The sequence below is a fragment of the Drosophila miranda genome (assembly GCF_003369915.1).
Source record: "Drosophila miranda strain MSH22 chromosome Y unlocalized genomic scaffold, D.miranda_PacBio2.1 Contig_Y1_pilon, whole genome shotgun sequence".
Classification (NCBI taxonomy): domain Eukaryota; kingdom Metazoa; phylum Arthropoda; class Insecta; order Diptera; family Drosophilidae; genus Drosophila; species Drosophila miranda.
Genome location: NW_022881603.1, coordinates 31,776,451 through 31,799,172, shown reverse-complemented (window position 1 = coordinate 31,799,172; position 22,722 = coordinate 31,776,451). Strand labels below are relative to the sequence as shown.

The following is a 22,722-nucleotide window of genomic DNA, read 5'->3' as shown; positions in this document are numbered from 1 at the left end:
CACATCACCTGCAACAGCAACGAGTTCACCTGCGCCAAGACCGGCCGCTGCATCCAGATGACGTGGGTCAACGACGGCGTCGTCGACTGAGGGCCCACCGACAACTCGGACGAGTCCTCCGAGATTTTCTTTGGCAGCAAGTGCCCGGAATTCGACTGCGGCAATGGGCGGTGCCGTCAGTTCACCGACGTCTGCGATGGCATCGACAATTGTGGGTGAGTTTTCGATGCGATGCCTTCGGGTGCCCATTGCTCATTATCATCCCTTCCGTAGGAACAACATTGATGAATTTGGCTGCGATCAGGAGTGCGGACATGGCGAAAAGTATTGCCGCCCCATCGGCTGCTATGGGGAGATGCACATGTGCGATGGCATCCATGACTGCGAGGACTTCAGCGACGAGGCCAACTGCAATCAGACGGCCAAGAGCGACAACCATCCGGTGAGCGGCTGGAAGGAGCTCGGCGAGTGCGCAGCCTTTGAGTTTGCCTGCCAGGATCCGTTCGAGTGCATACCCGACTTCCTGCGCTGCGATGGGATACCGCATTGCTACGACAAGACGGACGAGACCAACTGCACAGTGATAACCGCCACAAAGTTCGACATGAACGAAACGGTGATCTGTGAGCATCCCGATCGACTGTGTGGCTTTACCAGGCACCTACATCTCCTCGTGCCCCGATCATCTGTTCATGCAGCCGAACGGCAAGCGGTGCAACATGCAGCATGCCTGCGACCACTGGGACACCTGCTCCCAGGTGTGCCAGACCAGAGGCAAGGGCTACGACTGTCGCTGTTTGGAGGGATTGTAACATTTCCACGATATATTTCTATCCGTGAGTAGGGGATGGATTGGAGGGGATGTCGAGGTCACGGCCGGGGGGGGATTCTTTGGTTCCGTGCTCATTCGGTAACTTGGGGGGGTTCGTTTGACCGCGTCTCGACTCCTACTTCATAAACTTTAAATTTTTTAGAATCCCGTGACTCTACCGGGAGCGAACTCCGAAAACAACACTATGCCTATTCCGAGCATAACGGACATTAAATGGCACAATCATAGGGCTTACCCGAAAAGTACTAGTGGCTTTCGTCGGCGTGTTCCAAACTCTCGCGGGCGTGAGGTCTTGCGATGGAAGTCGACCCACACGATTCTATACCCACCCTTCCATGATTTCCAGTGGTGCGAAGGTTCTGGAAATCCCTAAAATTCTTACCCTACCCCATTACGTCACCCTGTCCCTTGGAAATTATAAGTCTACTCCATGTTCATTGCTAATAACATTCAATATATTTCGTTGTACTTCATCATAAACATGTTGCTTCAATCAAAACCTAGCAAACCAAGTTTCACTTCCAAAAATAACACAAGTATTAAACTACAATCAGCAGGCAACTAAGAAAAATTTGAGTGAAATGAAAAAAAAATAGGAGGCTTAATCCCTAAGGAGAAAAAAAAATTTTATAGATATAGGTATATATAAACGGTGGAGTATAAATAGAAAAGATAGGAATATAATATAGGATATTCGAAATAAGTAAACTAGGTATGTATAAAGGAAAAAAAATAAAAATCAAAAAAAATTTTCAACAGCAGCGGGGGTCATACCAGCGATCAGCAATGGTGAGCCAAAACGAAATTTAATTAAACATTATAAATTTATTTTATTTTTTTTTTCTGGGTTGAGGAGATGTTTTTTTCTATGTTGGTTAGTGTATAGCTTGGCTACGTTTCCATGCATTAAAAGAATGCAGGGAATGCGAGCAAGGCAAGCTTAGCAGAATGGCACCGAAGAGACCGAAAAGCTTCGAGCGTGTGGAACGCAAGCGTTGCGCTCTCTTATCAGCAGCGGCTGGACGCTGCTCATGCGTTTTAGGTTTTGACAAAGACAGGCGCAAAGGAGAAAATTGAAATTGGGTCACTTACGGCTTTAATACAGTGGTCCCTCGCTGAAAGGCGCCTTTCGTTGTGGAGCTGTGGAAACCATGTTAATGTGTGCCCAGGGCGGAGGGGGATTGGTAAATAGGGGGGTATGAAAAAGGTTTTTTGTTTTTGTTTTTTTTTTTGTTTTTTGTAGTCTGTTACTTTATGATTAAGTTTTTCGGTCCCCAACCCGAAAAAATAAATTCCGCTTTGAGAACTTTCACATTCCCGCCTATCGAGGTAGGACTGTGACGCAGAGTTAAGGAAAGTTACATAGTCATATAAGTGCTCAGAAGGAACCAAAAAAAATTACAATTAAAACTACACTATGCTACGAAATCTGGGTCCGGATCCGTGGCGGCGTCTTCTAGGCCGTCGCAGACAGCGAGTTAGCGGCGCATAGGGGGGGGTGATCTCTATGCCCTCTATGCCCTCTATGCGCGTACGTTAGATATGGCGCCAGGGTGATGGCCGGTGGAGGTTATGTCGCCGGGCAGGTGGATGCTTCAACGACTCCAAAAGGGACAAAAAATCTCCGCCCCACACCAAGGTCGACTCCGAAGAGTACTCCCGTCAAGGGTGGGAGTTTGGTGTGGGTGGGGCAGAACTTTGGGGAGAGCCGGGTGGCTACCGCTCGGGGCCAGGGCCCTATGGGCGAAACAGAACCAAAACCACGAGGGCTAAGAAAAAAATCTAACTTTTCCCTACAGGGCACTGTAACATACCAGTTTTTCGGACTTTTCCACGGAGACACGAGCGTTGGGTTCTCCTGGCAGAGCTGCGGGACGCACGGGTTTGCAACAAGAACAACACTTGCTGGCGAGGCGAGGCAAATATGCACTTTTCGCCAGGGTAGTTTCTTGCCAGTTTTCTCGGCGCACGATTATTAATTTTCGACCGATTTTTGCGGCGCGCCCACCGTGTGGGATTTTCCCCGTTCCGTTTTATTTCTTTTCGGTTTGTCTTTGTGGCACTTATTTGGGTTACTTTTCTTTTCTTTTGGGCTTACAAGTGGTCGATTTAGTTATATATTTGCTACCGACGCGGAGATAGCCACCGGCTGCACAGATTCAAATTTTCGAAAGAGAACGTTCTGGTGCTTTTGCACTGCTTAAATAAGAGCTTACCGATCTTAAAGCTCGGCTTTGAAAGCTCAGTTGCGATGCGCTGCACAGCACTTACGGCAGCTCAGCTCAGCTGTTCCCTACCTCGAGCTTGCTTGCACCCACCCCAACTATACTATGCCCTGCAGCGATAATTGGCCCAAGGTTATTGCATGCGATATCCGAGCACCATAGCGATAACCTATTTTGCATCGGTATTGTCCAACCGCAACCGTTACACCACCCGATAATATGCCACCGTTAGACGGAATATTAGCGGGAATCAGGATCGAATGTCTTTCGCATGAAAGGTTCCTATTTCTCGGCCCTGCAGATTTTCCAGGAGGTAGAAACAATTACCCAGTTTTTTCCGCACGCGACATTTCAGAAATTTAGGAGCCAATTTGGCATTAAAATTTTGCGTGAATTTGCTCAAGGAAAAATTTCGGTGAAATACTTCCTGACCTTCTCGGAACGACACAGGCTTGGCTCGTAAATTGTATTGAGCAACGTTGCGCTCATACGCTTTCTTAATATTGCCCTGTATATCTTTTCGAATTAGAGCTAAATTGTCTGACCTAGCTACCGGGACAACGGGTTCTTCCAGCAAGTCTAAATCCTTCAGAAGCTTATAATCCGTCCCATGAGTGAGCATATCTAAGCCAAACAGGGCTCGATATGGTGAACAACCTAAGGACTGATGTAGTGACGATCGCAGCGAACAAGATATACTTGAGAGATACTGATCCAAGTATGTCTGATCCTGCTGAAGATATGCTCGCACGGCAGCTAACAATGAACGATTTACTCGTTCCGCCGCATTACTTTGGGGAGAGTATAGTGCCGTGTACATATGTTTAATTCCCAGCTGTGTCAAGAATGCGTTGAATTCTGTAGCTTTGAATTGTTTTCCATTGTCGCTAACAATAGTTTCAGGCACCCCATATGCATGAAAGATATGCTTTAGCAGAAATTCTTGGATTACTACGGAAGTAAATTTCTTCAGGGGGTGTAGCCAATGGTATTTACTGAAGTGATCTAAGACAATTAGCAAACCAACATGTCCATTTTTGCTGCGTGGATAAGGTCCAAGCAGATCTATGTATAATCGTTGAAATGGTCGACAAGTTGGTATGTGGTTTCCCATGGGTGGCCGCAGAGTATAATTAGGAGCTTTGCATGCTTTGCACACCTCACAACTACGAATATACTCTCGAACATCTTTAGCTAAGCCGGGCCAAAACAGACTTCTTCGAACTTTTTCTATGGTCTTTTGCATGCCGGCATGCGCTGAAGTAGGATTGTCATGAGCTTGTTTAAGAACGTCGGTCTTCAATCGCTCGGGAACCCATAACTTCCAAGTTCGACTGTCTTGCTCCGCCTTTCCATCTGCGTGTTCGGTTCGAATGTACAGAAATTGGTCGATAATCTTCAGATCGGGCAGTTAAGAGGAATTTTTCTGATACTGTTCTTTTAACTGTTGGTAGCTCTCATCCTGAAAGGCATCGGATTCGAGATCTATCACAGGACTCATCACTACTGCGGATACTTCAGGTTCATGTAATCGGGAAAGAGCATCGGGGACAATGTGATCTTTTCCTTTTCGGTGCGATATCGAGAATTTAAATTGCTGCAATCTAAAAATCCATCGAGCTAACCTCCCCGACACGTTTTGCTGGCGCATTAGCCACAACAAACTGGAATGATCAGTAACCACTTCGAATTCCTGCAGTTCCAGATAGCAACGGAACTTTTCGATGGCCAGAATTACGGCCAAGCACTCGCGCTCCGTAACGCTATAGTTACGTTGCGCACGACTTAGTTTTTTCGACATAAACGCTATTGGCTTTTCCTGCAGATCCACCAATTGCACGAGCACGGCTCCTATACCAAAATCACTAGCATCACAGTGGAGGAAAAATTTCTGTTCGAAGTCTGGGTTTTCAAGCACTGGAGCAGAAGTCAACACGGTTTTTAAAGAGTCCATTGCGACTTGTGCTTCCGGGGTCCAAATAAATTTCTTTTTGTTGGAAAGAAGCTCGGTGATAGGACAGGATAGCTCAGAGAAATTCTGGATGAATCTCCGGTACCAGCCACAGACCCCAAGAAACCCGCGAACCTGTTTTAGATTCCTTGGCGGTGGCCAGTTCACTATACAAGCTACTTTGGAGGGATCAGTGCAAATACCTCCATTACTGATGACGTATCCAAGATAATTTACGCTGGTGACACAGAACTGACTCTTCTTAATATTCAGAGTCAGGTTGGCTTTTCTGAACTGTTCAGCAAGTCGTACCAGCACGGCTAGATGGGAAGAGAAATCTGCTGATACGATGCAGAGATCGTCCAAGTATCCAAAGACGCAGTAACGCAAATCCGGGGGAATGATCTCATCCATCAAACGACACATAGTGGATGGAGCGTTACACAGGCCAAAAGGCATAACCTTAAACTGATATAAAGGCCTTCCCGGGACCGTAAAAGCAGTTAGTGACTTGGAATCCTCAGAGAGTTCGATCTGCCAATATGCATCTTTTAGGTCCAGCTTGGTTATGATATTTGCCTTGGGCAACCGGGCAAAAATACCATCGATACTTGGTAATGGGTAGGCATCCTTACGGGTGACTTCATTCAGTCTTCGAGCATCGAGACACAGACGGACTTTGTTGGGCTTGAGAACCAGTCGCATTGGCGAACTCCAAGCACTGGATGACGGTTCGATAACGCCTAGTTGGAGCATGCGATCTACCTCAGCATAAAGCAACTTTTCCACCGCTGGGCTAACCGGGTAAAAGCGTTGTTTTACGGGGGCGGCCTGACCTACATCGATATGATGCTTAAGCAAGGCCGTACGCCCTAGTCCCTCCGTCGCGTTGGGAAATAACTGTTTAACTACCTCGAGTTGTTGGTTTTGCTGCCTAGTTAAAGGATACCGTAAGGGATCTGGTTCGGCTGCCTCATCGTCTTTCGAACTTATCTCGACAGCTGCAATGATGTCTGGGGCCAGCGAAAAGGATCTCCAAAAATCGTGACCTAGGATTAGATTTTGTGTCAGGGATGGAATTTTATATAAAACCTCATGGGTTTCTCGATAGTTCGATAACGCCTGATGACATTTAATACCCCCAGTATCTGTTGACTTTGGCCATCTGCAGTTTTTGCAGTGGCTTTTATTACTTTATATTCAGAAAAGGATGAAAAATCAGTCTGAGCTACTTCAGCACCTATACAGCTGATACTTGCGCCGGTGTCTAACAGCCCCTGTTCTGTTCGACCCAGAAAGGATACTTCGGCATAACTGCGCATATCCTTGGGACTATTAATAATAGCGGAAACTAACAGTCTACGGTTATTTTTGACCTTATCATAATATTTTCTTAAACGCTGGATTCGTTTTGGGGCTTCATGTGGTTTTTCATTAAAAATTCTGTTTCGAACCTCTAAATATTTATGAATCCGTTCGGGATAGGGTAAAAACCGACAACTTCTCTTTACGATCGTATTCGTTTCCTTTCTTTTCTCACAACAAGAAGCCAAACTCTTCTTGTCTCGCTCTAAGTCAACGGGCAAGATTAATGGTGGTTTTTTGGGGGCATCCGGCTGTTGTTGGATGCACCCTTCTGACGGTTTTCCGAAGCTCTACGAATGCATGTTTGGCACTGCGGCTTATAGACATTCGGAGCTCCACAGCCGTAACAAAATATCCGCCTATCTGCCATACAATTTTCCCACACATGTCCAAGCTCCTCACAATTCCAACAAGAACGCTTAGCCGTCGAACTTTGAATGGCCTCTACGCTGATATCCTCATACTCTTCTTGATCGCTTTCAGGGCGCGATTCCTCCAGACTATGTATCGAACGACGGCCGACCGGTGGCCGAGACTTGTCAGATTTCTGTAACTCCTGCACTAGATTTTCATGCATCTGTACTAATCTTCTCAATTGACCAACTGAGCTAATGGACTGATATAAGATTTTGTGACGGGTTTCGGGAAGCAAATTTGCTTTTAATATTTCTATTAATTCCTCTTCCGCCATTTTAATGCCAAATTTATCTATAAGACCAGCCACGGCGTCGTGAAAAGCGACGAAGGGTTCTCCGACGTGTTGCTTTCGAGCTCGAATCGATTCCTTGCTCATAAACTCCGAACGATAGTCTTTATATTGTTGTCTAAGAGCTGCACAAAATTCTGTCCAAACGATGCGATCTACCTGCTTGTGGTATCTCCAATACCAATCGCGCGCTTTGCCAACCAGCAAGATGTGCAAATGTTTGCAAAGGCCGAGAAAATCGCTATCCAAGGTTTCATCGGTTAATGTTTTGACTCGGTAAATGAATTCTTCTACCCCTAAACCTTCGGTAGAACCATCAAAAGGAACATTCCACTTTTGCATAATGTTGGCCGTCTTGGCCGTTCGCAGGCTAGTCATGCTGTTTATACATGAAACTGGTGTTGGGATATTTGGCCTCGCATACCCTTCCTGCGGACTCGCTGGCGGCTGAATCTGCAAAGTGGATATGGCTCTGGCCACAGTGCGCTCAATTATCTGTTGGAGGACATCCAAGTCCAACCCCTGGCTTAGAGGGGCTGTCCGTGCGTTGGGTGCTTCCCAAGGGCTAGAGTGAGTGGCGACATTAGCTGACGGAGCTTCAGTCTGATTGGAGCTACGGCTAGCATCCAATCCCGACCAACACACTACTTCCGGTCCGGAAGATCGACCTGGCGGGAACTTCGGGACCTGCTTTTTGGCTGGTGCTCGAGTTCTTTTGGAACGAGTTGGCCTATTGGTTCGTTCTCCCGGGACTGAACCTACAGTTGGAAGTTGGCTCAATTGGGTATTCTTGCCATTTCCCTCGGATATCTTTCCCGTCTCTGGCTGACAATGTCCATTTGCCGGGGTCTGTACGACCTCCAAAGCTTTGGCAAGACTTCGAGTAGTAATTCCCGAGGGACCGGGTAATTCTGTTGGTTCCGGCTGCGGCTTGTTTGGAGAACAATTGCCAACAACTAGTTTTGCTTGAGATAACGTACATACTCGGCTACAGTTCGGACAATCATCGTGATGAGGGAACCATTCTTCCAGACATGCTTTATGGAAAACGTGATTGCACGGAGTACAAAAACACGGCTGAGTATTGGACATTTCGGAGCAACAAATGCCGCAAAAGTTTTCCGAACTCAGCGGATTGTTTTGCTGAGGACTATGTCGCAGCGGCATTTTTATTAAGTTTTTTTTTTATTTTCTTTTTTTTTTTTTCTATATTCTACCAAATTTTTCCTAGGGTGACATTTAATGGGTGACATAATAAGATAGGGATAGGAATGGCGAATCTTTGGAACAGCGACAAAAGAATTGATTTTGTTTGGGCTATGGTTTCTAATTTGCATTGTCTTAGTATCAGTGCACTGGTTTAAGTGTCCACATATGATTCGGCAAGGATACGCAAGCAGCATACGCGCTAGTTCCAGACAACCATATGCAGCCACCGCTGCCGCTGGAATAATACCCGCCAATGGTAAGGGTATGAGTGAAGACCAAATCTGGGACCGCCATCTCTGTGCTTCCATCACCCGTACAGGGACAATCAGTACTGATATCCGGCCGAAACCAAATATGCAATATTCTGCAATTGTATGCAACCGTATGCTATGCGCAAAGAGTAACAATACCAAATCCGAATCAACCTCACAATTCAATCTATTGAAACTAATATCCGCTGAATTAACTGTAGCTTGGAGGACGCGACCTAAACCAATCTCGCTTGTTCGGTATGAATACGCAAGCAGCATATATACACATTCCAGACAACAAGTTTGACTAGCCCGACAGGATGCGTCAACATGGGAACTACTTTCTCAATTCCGGATGATCACTTAAGCTTCCCTTCGTCGTAGACTCGACGACCTCCCCCTAAAACTCAGAGGAACAACCAGTATTAGGATCCAAGCAGAATCCGCAATATTCTGAAATTGTATCGGAGCAATGACCAGATCGTTTAGAGAAAACTAAAGTCAGCATTAAGCATATGAATACAAACGAGCAATAGGTGGGACGAGCCAATAGCTGATTTTGTTGCTAAAGTTACCAATACTTTTTACTGTCACTATAACTTTGGCTAGGGGCCCACGTTGGGCGCCAAAAAATTTATGTAACAACGTTACACCCTCGCGGCCAACTGGGGGTAGACAGTAGCTAGCATTGAAAAAAAAACCTGCCCCACGTTGGGCGCCAAAAAATTTTGTAACATTTCCACGATATATTTCTATCCGTGAGTAGGGGATGGATTGGAGGGGATGTCGAGGTCACGGCCGGGGGGGATTCTTTGGTTCCGTGCTCATTCGGTAACTTGGGGGGTTCGTTTGACCGCGTCTCGACTCCTACTACATAAACTTTAAATTTTTTAGAATCCCGTGACTCTACCGGGAGCGAACTCCGAAAACAACACTATGCCTATTCCGAGCATAACGGACATTAAATGGCACAATCATAGGGCTTACCCGAAAAGTACTAGTGGCTTTCGTCGGCGTGTTCCAAACTCTCGCGGGCGTGAGGTCTTGCGATGGAAGTCGACCCACACGATTCTATACCCACCCTTCCATGATTTCCAGTGGTGCGAAGGTTCTGGAAATCCCTAAAATTCTTACCCTACCCCATTACGTCACCCTGTCCCTTGGAAATTATAAGTCTACTCCATGTTCATTGCTAATAACATTCAATATATTTCGTTGTACTTCATCATAAACATGTTGCTTCAATCAAAACCTAGCAAACCAAGTTTCACTTCCAAAAATAACACAAGTATTAAACTACAATCAGCAGGCAACTAAGAAAAATTTGAGTGAAATGAAAAAAAAATAGGAGGCTTAATCCCTAAGGAGAAAAAAAAATTTTATAGATATAGGTATATATAAACGGTGGAGTATAAATAGAAAAGATAGGAATATAATATAGGATATTCGAAATAAGTAAACTAGGTATGTATAAAGGAAAAAAAATAAAAATCAAAAAAAATTTTCAACAGCAGCGGGGGTCATACCAGCGATCAGCAATGGTGAGCCAAAACGAAATTTAATTAAACATTATAAATTTATTTTATTTTTTTTTTCTGGGTTGAGGAGATGTTTTTTTCTATGTTGGTTAGTGTATAGCTTGGCTACGTTTCCATGCATTAAAAGAATGCAGGGAATGCGAGCAAGGCAAGCTTAGCAGAATGGCACCGAAGAGACCGAAAAGCTTCGAGCGTGTGGAACGCAAGCGTTGCGCTCTCTTATCAGCAGCGGCTGGACGCTGCTCATGCGTTTTAGGTTTTGACAAAGACAGGCGCAAAGGAGAAAATTGAAATTGGGTCACTTACGGCTTTAATACAGTGGTCCCTCGCTGAAAGGCGCCTTTCGTTGTGGAGCTGTGGAAACCATGTTAATGTGTGCCCAGGGCGGAGGGGGATTGGTAAATAGGGGGGGTATGAAAAAGGTTTTTTGTTTTTGTTTTTTTTTTTGTTTTTTGTAGTCTGTTACTTTATGATTAAGTTTTTCGGTCCCCAACCCGAAAAAATAAATTCCGCTTTGAGAACTTTCACATTCCCGCCTATCGAGGTAGGACTGTGACGCAGAGTTAAGGAAAGTTACATAGTCATATAAGTGCTCAGAAGGAACCAAAAAAAATTACAATTAAAACTACACTATGCTACGAAATCTGGGTCCGGATCCGTGGCGGCGTCTTCTAGGCCGTCGCAGACAGCGAGTTAGCGGCGCATAGGGGGGGGTGATCTCTATGCCCTCTATGCCCTCTATGCGCGTACGTTAGATATGGCGCCAGGGTGATGGCCGGTGGAGGTTATGTCGCCGGGCAGGTGGATGCTTCAACGACTCCAAAAGGGACAAAAAATCTCCGCCCCACACCAAGGTCGACTCCGAAGAGTACTCCCGTCAAGGGTGGGAGTTTGGTGTGGGTGGGGCAGAACTTTGGGGAGAGCCGGGTGGCTACCGCTCGGGGCCAGGGCCCTATGGGCGAAACAGAACCAAAACCACGAGGGCTAAGAAAAAAATCTAACTTTTCCCTACAGGGCACTGTAACATACCAGTTTTTCGGACTTTTCCACGGAGACACGAGCGTTGGGTTCTCCTGGCAGAGCTGCGGGACGCACGGGTTTGCAACAAGAACAACACTTGCTGGCGAGGCGAGGCAAATATGCACTTTTCGCCAGGGTAGTTTCTTGCCAGTTTTCTCGGCGCACGATTATTAATTTTCGACCGATTTTTTCGGCGCGCCCACCGTGTGGGATTTTCCCCGTTCCGTTTTATTTCTTTTCGGTTTGTCTTTGTGGCACTTATTTGGGTTACTTTTCTTTTCTTTTGGGCTTACACGTGGTCGATTTAGTTATATATTTGCTACCGACGCGGAGATAGCCACCGGCTGCACAGATTCAAATTTTCGAAAGAGAACGTTCTGGTGCTTTTGCACTGCTTAAATAAGAGCTTACCGATCTTAAAGCTCGGCTTCGAAAGCTCCGTTGCGATGCGCTGCACAGCACTTACGGCAGCTCAGCTCAGCTGTTCCCTACCTCGAGCTTGCTTGCACCCACCCCAACTATACTATGCCCTGCAGCGATAATTGGCCCAAGGTTATTGCATGCGATATCCGAGCACCATAGCGATAACCTATTTTGCATCGGTATTGTCCAACCGCAACCGTTACAGGATTCGACCTCGCCTACGACAAATTCACGTGCAAGAGCACCGCACCCGACGAACCGTACGTGATATTCACCAATCGGCAGGACATCAAGGGCATCAACCTGAAGACAATGGCGGTGGGCACGTTCTACACGTCGCTGAGGAACATCATTGCCCTGGACTTTCTGTACAGCAACGAGTCCAGCATGGAGGTCTACTGGACGGATGTGATCGACGACAAGATCTACAGGGGAGAACTGGTGGACGAGAGCCTGCGCAGTGTGGAGGCCGTCATCCATTCTGGCCTCTCCACGACCGAGGGCCTGGCCGTCGACTGGGTGGGCAAGAATCTCTACTGGATCGACTCGAACCTCGACCAGATCGAGGTGGCCAAACTGAACGGCAGCTTCCGACGCACCCTCATTGCGGGCAGCATGGAGAGCCCTCGAGCCATAGCGCTGGACCTACGCGAGGGTCTGTTCTTCTGGACCGACTGGGATGACAACTCGCCGCGGATCGGGCGGGCCTCCATGGCCGGCGAGGACCGGCGCATCATCTCCACCAGCTGGCAGCTGAGCACCGGCTGGCCGAACGGCCTGACCCTGGACTTTACCCAGAAACGTGTCTACTGGGTGGATGCCAAGTCCAAGTCGATCAGCAGCATCAAGTACGATGGCTCCGAGCACCATGTGGTGCTCCGCCAGGCGGACATACTCTCCCATCCGTTTGCCATCTCGGTGTTCGAAAATTATGTGTATTGGACGGACTGGCGGACGATGTCTGTCATTCGAGCCAACAAGTGGAACGGCAGCGATGTCCAGGTGCTGCAGCGCCCCCAATCCCAGCCGTTCGGCATACAGGTGCTCCACTCCAGTCGCCAGCCCTGGGAACGGAATCCCTGCGGCGACAACAACGGCGGCTGCTCGCATCTGTGCCTGCTCAGCGGGCGGGGGACCTTCAAGTGCGAGTGTCCGCATGTGATGCGGCTGGATCCAAGCGATGAGCGCAACTGTGTGCCCAACGAGCAGGTGCTACTCTTTGTGATGGTCGATGAGATACGTGGCATTGATCTTCATCAGCCGAATCACCATACGATCCCCACCATCCGACAATCCCCGAGGGTGAGTACTGTACTCTCCCACAAATAATCGAGATATCTCTACCTCTCTATCTATCTCTATCCGCAGTTGGTGGCACCGCAACGCATTGATTTCCTGGTGGATGAAGGCTGCATCTTCTGGTCGGACATTCAGCAGAACGAGATATCCAGCGCTGGCATATCCAATGGCCTCATCGAGCCCATCATCAATACGAACATCGAGAAGCCGTATGGCTTCGCCATCGATTGGATTGCCCGCCACATGTACTTCTCCTCGGGCCAGATCCGTTGCAATATTCTGGCGAGCAACCTGAAGGGTGAATACGTGAGCCACATTCACGAGGATCTCAATATGGTGCATAGCCCATAATATGGACAGCATAGCCCTGGATCCGGCCAAGTAAGTGAAGCAAACCACTCGCCTGCCTGGAAGCACCCCTTCTAAGAGTCTCTCTCTCCCTCTCTCGCGCAGTGGCAAAATGTATTGGATTCACTCGGCACCGGATGCCAGCCTGTGGCAGTTGGAGCAATCGAATCTGGATGGGTCGGGACGACTGCTGATCTACGAGCACGAGCATACCCTGCAGAGCCTCACCATGGACTTTGATGCGCAGCGACTGTACTACGCGAGAAGGAGGCCTGCTCCAACATGTCCTTCCTGAGGGTCAAAACAAGTAAGGAGTACACCAGGAGTACTACTTCTCCTCCATCCATAACTTCGTGACTGTTTTCTTCCAGAGAGCATTCAGAGCATGAAGATGTTCTATGCGGATGCCCAGACGGGCACCAACACCTGTGCCGGCTGTGAGCATTTGTGCCTGGCCATCTCCCCCACGGAGCACGTGTGACGCTGTGCCCTCGGCTATGATGTGGAGCCGCACAACCCCACACGCTGCATACCGCGGGCAGAGTTCATCTTCTACTCGATTGATGTGCTGCAAGGCGTGGAAATTGTCGATCCAGCGGATCAGCCCACTCCACCGCAATCGGTAGGGGACTCGATCTTTGGATACACACAAACAGAAGCTAATCCTTTGCGTTCTTTTTGTAGGCTTTGGTGCCCATCTCTCGGGTCAGCTCGGCGAGCTTCATCGACTACCATGCGGCTACGGATATGCTCTATTGGGGCGACAACGAAGTGGGCAGAATTTCGCGGGTGAGGCGCGACGGAACCCAGAGGGAGACCATTCTGGAGGCCATCAATCTGGCGGGCTACAAGCAACAGGACTGGCTCGGAGGCATTGCCATCGACTGGGTGGCGGGGAACATCTACTGGAGCGATACGAAGTGGAATCTGATCGAGGTGTCGCGCCTAGATGGCAGCCATCGGTATGTGGTGGTCTCCAATGTGGAGAAGCCCACTGTCCTGGCCGTGGATCCGCTGCAGGGACTGCTCTTCTATGTGACACAGCAGCACATCGGCCGTGTGGGCCTCGACGGCAGTCAGCCGTTCGTCCTGGTCAACCAGACGCGCACCAATTGGGCGGTGGGCAGCCTCGTCCTGGACATTGAGCCCACCAAGGTCTACTGGTGCGAACAGCATCCGGATGCCCTCATGAAGGTCGACTACGATGGCAATCTGCGCCAGCAGCTGCTCAACGAGACGCTCAACAATCCGGTGGCCCTGGCCAAGATGGGGGACTATCTCTATTGGGCGGAGAACAAGTACAACGAGGGAGCCATCAAGGTGGCTCCGCTGTCCAATCTTACGCAGTCGAAGCTCGTCCTCCAGACGAAGCAGGACGCCATCCGCGACCTGAAGATCTACTCGAAGCGCATCCAAAAGGGGAACAACCCGTGCGAGCAGAGCAACGGAAGATGCGAGCAGCTGTGCCTGTACAACGGCACCAATGTGGTGTGTGCCTGTGCGCAGAGCCACCTGGCAGCGGACGGACTGAGCTGCGAGCCGTACGAGAACTTTTTGCTCTTCAGCTACCGCAGCAACATCGAGAGCATCCACATGACGGAGCACGCGAACAAGAACTGGCCCGTACAGCTCATCTCGAACACCAGCATGATGCGCAACGTGATCGCCATTACGTACAACTACGAGGAGCAGTTGGTCTACTACTCGGACGTGCAGCTGAGCACCATCAATCAGGTGCACTTCCATGGCAGCGGCCAGCGGGTGCTGGTGGCCCAGCAGGGCCGCGTGGAGGGTCTGGCCTACGACATTGTGAACGAACAGCTCTTCTGGACCTCCAACAATGATGCGGCAGTGCGCAGCCTCGAGCTGATCCATCTCTCGCAGCACTCGGAGCAGAATCTGCTGCACGTGAAGACCGTGCTGAGTCTGCAGCCGAAGGACAAGCCGCGCGGCATCACCGTGGAGCCCTGCCTGGGGATGATCTATTGGACGAGCTGGAACGAGGAGTCGCCCAGCATACAGCGGGCCTACCTGACTGGCTATGGCACCGAGAAGATCATCCGCAGCGACATCAAGATGTCGAATGCCCTGACCCTGGACCTCGAGGAGCAGAAGCTCTACTGGGCCGATGCGCGGCTGGACAAGATCGAGTGCACCAACTACGACGGCAGGATTCGCGTGGTGCTCGCCCACTCGACGCCCAAGCACGCCTTCGCCATGGCCGTCTACGGGGACCTGCTCTTCTGGACGGACTGGGTGCTGCATGCGGTGGTGCGGGCCAACAAGTACACCGGCACCGATGTCCTCTTCCTCCGGGAGCACGTCACCCGACCCATGGGCATCATTGCGGTGCAGAACAGCAGCATCAACTGTGAGGCCAATCGCTGCAAGATCCTCAACGGCCAGTGCGAGGATGTGTGCATTCTGAACAAGAGCGGCCTGGCCAGCTGCCACTGCACCCAGGGAGTCCTCGCGGCCGACGGACGTCGCTGCATTGCGCCCGTCAATACCAACTGCGGCAAGTCGCAGTTCACCTGTCGCTCCGGCGAATGCATACCCATGGAGCTGACGTGCCACAATGTGACCCACTGCCTGGACGGATCGGACGAGCTGCGGAGCTACTGCATCTTCTGGCAGTGCCCGGTCATGCACTTCATGTGCCAGAACCATCGGTGCATCGCCCACGAGCACACCTGCGACGGCATCCAGCAGTGCGGCGACGGCAGCGACGAGTCCGCCATGCTCTGCTCCTGCCAGCCGGACAAGTTCCGCTGCGCCAGCGTGGAGTGCATCTCGAACAAGTTCCTCTGCGACAACATGAAGGACTGCCGCGACTTTAGCGACGAGAAGTCCTGCCCGCCGCGGCCTTGCGAGAGCGGGGACATGGCCTTCGAGCACTGCGAGAACAGCACGATCTGCATTATGCCCAGCTGGCGGTGCGACGGCGATTCCGACTGCCCGGACGGGACCGACGAGCTGGACTGCAGTAATCGCACCAGCTGCGACGAGGATCAGTTCCATTGTGCCAGTGGCAATTGCATAGCCGGCTCCTGGCGCTGCGATGGCGAGAAGGACTGTCCCGATGGCAGCGACGAGCTGGGCTGCCGCCGGGCCTGCGATGGCAATCAGTTTGCCTGCGACAATGGCTGCATTCCGGCCAGCTGGCAGTGCGACGGCAAGAGCGACTGCGAGGACAATGCCGACGAGGGCCCGCAGTGCTCCAGTCGGGCGTGTCGTCCCCATTTGTTCCAGTGCAAGAGCTCCGGCCGCTGCATCACCCAAAAGTGGGTGTGCGATGGCGAACGCGACTGCCCCATCGGCAGCGATGGCCAGGGGGGCGAGGATGAGGGGCCCCAGTGCGGCGGAATCGCCCATATTCCCGACTGTCCACCACCGGCCCATCTCTGCACCAGCGGTAAGTACATGCCCCGTTTCGGGAACCTTTTCCGCTTCTGAAATCCGATTTACTTATCGATCTTCCCATCCGGCAGGTAACTGCATCGATTCGCAGTACGTTTGCGACGGCGACGAGGACTGCCCGGGCGGCGATGACGAGTACGAGGGCTGTGAGGGGCGGCACGCAGATGCATCAGTGCCAGGACGGGCACTGCATACTGAAGAATCAGACGTGCGACGGGAAGATGGACTGCGGCGACGGGTCCGACGAGATGGCCAGCCTGTGCGCGCACACGCGCGGCTGCAACGGCACCGACGACTTCCGCTGCAAGAACGGGGCGTGCATCAGCGCGGATCTGCTGTGTAACAGGCGCAACGACTGCGCCGACTTCTCGGACGAGGAGCTGTGCAACGTGAACAAGTGCCTCATACCGGACATCTGCGAGCACGAGTGCGTCGACAAGGTGGTGGGCTACGAGTGCCTCTGCCGGCCCGGGTACAAGCTGCTGCCCAAGAGTCCGCACCTCTGCACGGACATCGACGAGTGTCACGAGCAGCAGCCCTGCTCCCAGACGTGCGTCAACACGTACGGCTCCTACAAGTGCATCTGCGCCAAGGGCTATGCCCTGGTCGACCATCACACGTGCAAGGCCACCAGCAATGTGTCCATGGAGCTGATCTTCTCCAATCGCTACTACATGCGACAGGTGAACATGGAGGGCAACGGCACCATACTGACCAACGAGCTGTCCAATGCGGTGGCGCTGGACTTTGACTGGGACAGCCAGTGCCTGTACTGGTCGGACGTGACCAGCACCGTGGGCACCATCAAGCGCCACTGTCCGGCGGAGAACAGGACGCAGACGCTGCATCAGACGATGCTCAAGAATCCCGACGGCGTGGCCGTCGACTGGGTGGCCAAGAATCTCTACTGGTGCGACAAGGGTCTGGACACCATCGAGGTGTCGCAGTTGGATGGAAAGTATCGCAAGGTGCTGATCAGCGAGTATCTGCGGGAGCCGCGAGGCATTGCCCTGGACCCGTACCAGAGGCACATCTGCTGGTCGGACTGGTGCGACAAACCGCACATCGGCAAGGCCGGCATGGATGGCTCCAATCCGCGGATGATCATCCGCAAGAATCTCGGCTGGCCCAATGCCCTGACCATCAGCTTTGAGACGCAGCAGCTCTTCTGGGGCGATGCCCGAGAGGATACCATTTCGGTGAGCGATCTGGATGGCAATCACACGCGCCTGCTGATGGCCAGGAGCCTCAATCCGGGCCTCAATCTGCACCACATCTTCGCCATTGCCGTGTGGGAGGAGCGTATCTACTGGTCCGACTGGGAGACCAAGTCCATCGAGTACTGCCACATGTACAGCGGCCAGAACTGCTCCACGCTGCTCACCACCATCCACCGGCCGATGGATCTGCGCGTCTTCCATCCGTACCGCCAGCAGCAGCCGGTCAGTGGCAATCCCTGCCTCTCGGCCAACTGCTCGACGCTGTGCGTTCTCTCCCCGGAGGCGCCCTACTACAAGTGCATCTGCCCCACCAACTTCATACTGGCCGACGACGGACGCACCTGCCGGGCCAACTGCACGGCCGCCCACTTTGAGTGTGTCAACACGTACAAGTGCATTCCGATCTACTGGCGCTGCGACACCCAGGACGACTGCGGCGATGGCAGCGACGAGCCGGACACCTGTCCGCCCTTCCACTGCGAGCCGGGCCAGTATCAGTGCGCCAACAAGAAGTGCATCCATCCGGCCCACATCTGCGACGGTGTCAACCAGTGTGGCGACAGCTCGGACGAGCTGAACTGCGACAAGTTCACCTGCTTCGACACGCACCTCAAGTGCGGCGCCACCGCCAACTCCAGTGCCTTCTGCGTGGACAATGTGAAGCGCTGCGATGGGGTCAGGAATTGTCCTGGCGGCGAGGATGAGGCCGGATGCACACCGCTGGTCTGCAAGAAGGATGAGTTCCAGTGCGACAACAATCGCTGCATGACCTACGTGTGGGTGTGCGATGGCGACATCGATTGTCCGGACAAGTCCGATGAAGCCAACTGCGACGATGTCTCCTGCGGACCCAACGATTTCCAGTGAGTATTCCACAGTAGCCTCCCAAATGTCCCTTTGCTGACTGCAAGAACTCAATCCTTTGATTAGATGCGATTCGGGTCGCTGTATTCCTTTGGCCTGGCGCTGTGACGACGAGCACGACTGCCCGAATGGCGAGGACGAGCCAGCCAGCTGTTTCACCTCGAAGGCCACCTGCGATCCCACGTACTTCAAGTGCAACAACTCCAAGTGCATTCCCGGACGCTGGCGCTGCGACTACGAGAACGATTGCGGTGACGGCAGCGATGAGCTCAACTGCCAGATGAGGAACTGCTCGGAGAGCGAGTTCCGCTGCGGCACCGGGAAGTGCATCAAGCACAACTACCGCTGCGATGGGGAGATCCACTGCGACGACAGCAGCGACGAGATCAACTGCAACATCACCTGCAAGTCGAATCAGTTCAAGTGTGCGGCCTTCAACACGTGCATCAACAAGTGGGTAGCACTTAGATTCCGAAATGTATCCTCCTTTCATGCCCCTTCCATCCCCTTTCAGCCAATATCAGTGCGACGGCGATGACGACTGCCCCGATGGCTCCGATGAGGTGAACTGCACCTGTCCGGCGGATCACTTTAGCTGCGGCAACGGCAAATGCATCATGTCGCGCTGGAAGTGCGATGGCTGGGACGATTGCCCGGACGGCAGCGACGAGAGCTATGCCACCTGTGCGCACGTCCACTGCCACACGAACGCCTTCAAGTGCAACAACCTGATCTGCATACGGAACTCGGCCCTCTGCGACGGCGTCAACGATTGCGGCACCAACGATGACGAGTCGGATCAGGTGTGTGCGGCGCTGCCCAAGTGCCGGCACAATCAGTTCCAGTGCGAGAACGACGATTGCATATCGATGATCTTCCGCTGCGACGGCCAGTACAACTGCATCGACGGCTCCGACGAGAAAAATTGCCAGCCACCGGTCTGTGGCTTTGGCACCTGCTCTCAGATTTGCATCGAGAAGAAGGCGGGCCACTTCAACTGCAAGTGTGCGGAGAGGTACCACAAGAGGGCGGAGAAGAACGCCACCTGCCTGGCATCCGGACCAGATCAGATACTGCTGCTCGCCTCCAAGCAGAAGGGCACCACTGTGGTGGGCTTCTTCCAGACGGACAGCCTGTAGATCGATGTCTTTGACATCCTCATCAGGCCCAAGGACATGTTGCTCTTCTGGATCGACTCGCACCATGGCAAGGTGCACACCATGAAGATTGCCACGCCCCATGTGGAGGCGGCCGGAGTGCGTGTGCCTCGTGATCTCAAAGAGTTGACTGCATTTAATGTAAGCGCGGATACGCATGGAGCACGTTCTTTGTTTTAAACCCTTTTTGCTTTACAGATCCCAGAACTGGACGATCCCAAGTCTCTGGCCGTGGACTGGATCACCCAGCGTGTGTACATAATCGGTTCGCGGCACAATAAGATCCTTGCCACCGATATTGAGGGCAAAAAGTATATCTCCCTGGTGTCAACCGGCACGAATCCCACGGACATTGTCCTGGAGCCCGAATCGCGCATTATGATCTGGTCGACGCTGGAGAATGGCATTCTGGTGGCCTCCCTGGACGGCAACAACAAGAAGAGTCTGGTGGAGCGGGATGTGGGTTGGCCCATCAGCCTGTCGATGGACTATCCCACGGGTCGCTTGTACTGGGCGGACTATCGCAAGGGCACCATCGAGACGTGCCGCCTCAATGGCAAGGACCGCAATGTTGTGCGACGCTTCGGCATTCGCGAGAAGCCGCAGAAGATCGATGTGTTTGAGGACTATCTGTACATTAAGCTGTACGACCAGAGCATCATCAAGATGAACAAGTTCGGCAACGACAATGGCACCTACCTGCTGAAGGGCTATCGCTCCTCGGACATTGGCATCCTGCATCCCATGAAACAGAACCGAAACAGTGAGTGGATATCCTTCAGTATTTATCAGATCATTCTTCACAGCCATCTGTTGTCCTTCCTCCAGTAAGCAATCCCTGCCTCAAGGATCCCTGCAAGGCCTACAAGGCCCTCTGCATTCTCTCCTCCGAATCGGCCAGGGGCTACAGCTGCAAGTGCGCCGAGGGCTATGTGATGACCGACGAGGCACTGTGCAAGGCCCACGCCGATGTGCCCGACTATTGTCCGTTGCAGTGCAATCTGGGCTCCTGCCAGATCGTGAACCACGTGCCCAAATGCTTCTGCCAGCCACAGTTCGAGGGCGAACTGTGCGAGCACTATCGCTGCTCCGGCCACTGCCTCAACTATGGCCTGTGTACGGTGGCACCACAGCTGCCGGGATCGCTGGATGCGCCGCCACTGAAGTGCACCTGCACGCCCGGCTGGTCGGGCGACCGTTGCGAGACCTCGTTGCCGGCCTGCCAGAGCCGCTGCCACAACGGCGGCTCCTGCCTCATCTCCGAAACGGAGGGCATGAAGTGCAGCTGCCCGGACATGTTTGTGGGCGAGCAGTGCGAGCATTGCCTGAATCTCACGTGCGAGAACGGAGGCGTCTGCCGCGAGACGCTGACCGGAACGTCGCAATGCGAGTGTCCCTACGGCTACACGGGCAAGCGGTGCGAGATCAACGAATGCGCCGACTTCTGCAAGAACGGAGGCTCCTGCGTGATTGGGTCGAAGGGCCAGCGGCAGTGCAAGTGTCCCAGTGGCTTCTACGGCGAGCACTGTGAGTCCAGCTCGTGTCGGGACTACTGCCAAAACGGAGGAACCTGCTCGGAGCGTGGCCGTTACTTGAACTGCATCTGCCCCTCACGCTACTATGGCAGGCGCTGTGAGATGGATATCTGCTTGACCTCCGATCCACCGCGATTCTGCGAGGCATCGCAGGTGCCCGTCAGGAATCCCTGCACGGGCATCATTTGCCAGAACGCCGGCACCTGTCACGTCATCAAGGGCGTGGCCATGTGCAACTGCACGGATCAGAGGAACGGAGACTTCTGTACTATGTTCGTGCTGGAGGACAATCCTTGCATACGGTACTGTGCCAACGGGGGCGTCTGCCACCTGGACGAGTACGTCCCACTGCAGCTGCATTGGCGAGTGGCAGGGAAATGCCTGCGAACTGCCGCCGCACTACGTCGGCGGAGAGTGCAACGTCTGCCGTCCAGGTAGCTCCATCAATGAGTGCCTCTGCGGGGCCCAGAAGGTGGTGCCATGTCTGACGGACAGTGCGGAAGGTGCCTTGAAAGGCGACCAGGAACTCACGCATTCGGGCAGCGTGCTCTCCATGTTGGCGGTCATCTTGTCTGTGACTCTGCTGGTGGTGGCCCTCTTCGCTGGTGCTATCTATTTCCTCAAGTGAGTTTTCCTCTCCTTCCCACTCGGCGTCGTGATCTAATGCATTTTCTTTGTTGCAGGAAACATCGCATAGCGCAGCCATTCTCGCATGCTCGTCTGACGGACAACGTGGAGATAATGCTCACCAATGCCATGTATCGCGGGGATGCCGATGAGCCACCCACATTCTCCACCGAAGATGATAAGGTGCGTACACTATCTGTGCAGTAGGTGTGTCTATAAATTCACTTAAATCTCTCTTTTGCAGGGGAACTTTGCCAATCCCGTATACGAATCGATGTATGCGGACGCCATTGCGGAGCCGGCGAGCATGGAAATAGCGCACAGTACGGGTCCGGATGAGCGCAAGGGACTGCTGCAACACACGCACGACGAGACACACACACCGGACATACTCTGATGATTGACCATCGATGATTCCGATCGAAAGCTGCGCTAGGCGCACTCAATTCTAGACACATCCCAAACTCCAAACACTCAATACCGATTTGAACTCGAACCATGGACTGATAGCGTAGCCATATAACGAATTTTTTTGTAAACATTTTGTGTACATTTATTTCCTTTTTCCTTTTTAATTTGTATTTTTTGTTTATTGTAATTCTTGTTTTTATTTTGAGTCTCGTGTATTCTATTCCTTCAATTTGTGGGCTTACCTGTGGGCCCCGCATCCAAGGAGCTCTTACTCAGGCAGCCTTGCAGCCCCAACGATGACCTTATTATACCTTAACCCTG

General features: G+C 52.0%; 3 protein-coding genes and 2 long non-coding RNA genes across 5 annotated transcripts; 3 read left to right on the top strand and 2 right to left on the bottom strand.

Annotated features, from left to right (window-relative positions):
* The first annotated feature begins 604 nt into the window (after positions 1-604).
* Positions 605-13,423, top strand: LOC117191609 (prolow-density lipoprotein receptor-related protein 1-like). Its single transcript, XM_033396427.1, has 5 exons — positions 605-623; positions 658-804; positions 11,726-12,822; positions 12,889-13,200; positions 13,273-13,423. Exons 1-4 carry the CDS (start codon positions 605-607, stop codon positions 13,168-13,170), a joined length of 1,545 nt encoding a protein of 514 aa, XP_033252318.1. The 3' UTR covers positions 13,171-13,200; positions 13,273-13,423.
* Positions 2,056-3,758, bottom strand: LOC117189869. Its single transcript, XR_004473589.1, has 2 exons — positions 2,647-3,758; positions 2,056-2,569 (listed from the first exon to the last, which is right to left on the bottom strand). It is a non-coding gene; the product is annotated as an uncharacterized LOC117189869 (long non-coding RNA).
* On the bottom strand, positions 10,516-11,399 carry LOC117189870. The gene is made up of 2 exons (XR_004473590.1): positions 11,107-11,399; positions 10,516-11,029 (listed from the first exon to the last, which is right to left on the bottom strand). It is a non-coding gene; the product is annotated as an uncharacterized LOC117189870 (long non-coding RNA).
* Positions 13,424-16,715: 3,292 nt separating the features above from the next.
* Positions 16,716-19,810, top strand: LOC117191608 (prolow-density lipoprotein receptor-related protein 1-like). Its single transcript, XM_033396426.1, has 3 exons — positions 16,716-18,670; positions 18,738-19,124; positions 19,186-19,810. The coding sequence occupies exons 1-3, from the start codon at positions 16,716-16,718 to the stop codon at positions 19,808-19,810; spliced, it is 2,967 nt and encodes a 988-aa protein (XP_033252317.1).
* Positions 19,811-19,846: 36 nt separating this feature from the next.
* On the top strand, positions 19,847-21,889 carry LOC117191607 (low-density lipoprotein receptor-related protein 1-like). The gene is made up of 3 exons (XM_033396425.1): positions 19,847-19,969; positions 20,027-20,591; positions 20,657-21,889. Exons 1-3 carry the CDS (start codon positions 19,847-19,849, stop codon positions 21,799-21,801), a joined length of 1,833 nt encoding a protein of 610 aa, XP_033252316.1. The 3' UTR covers positions 21,802-21,889.
* The last annotated feature ends 833 nt before the right edge of the window (positions 21,890-22,722 follow it).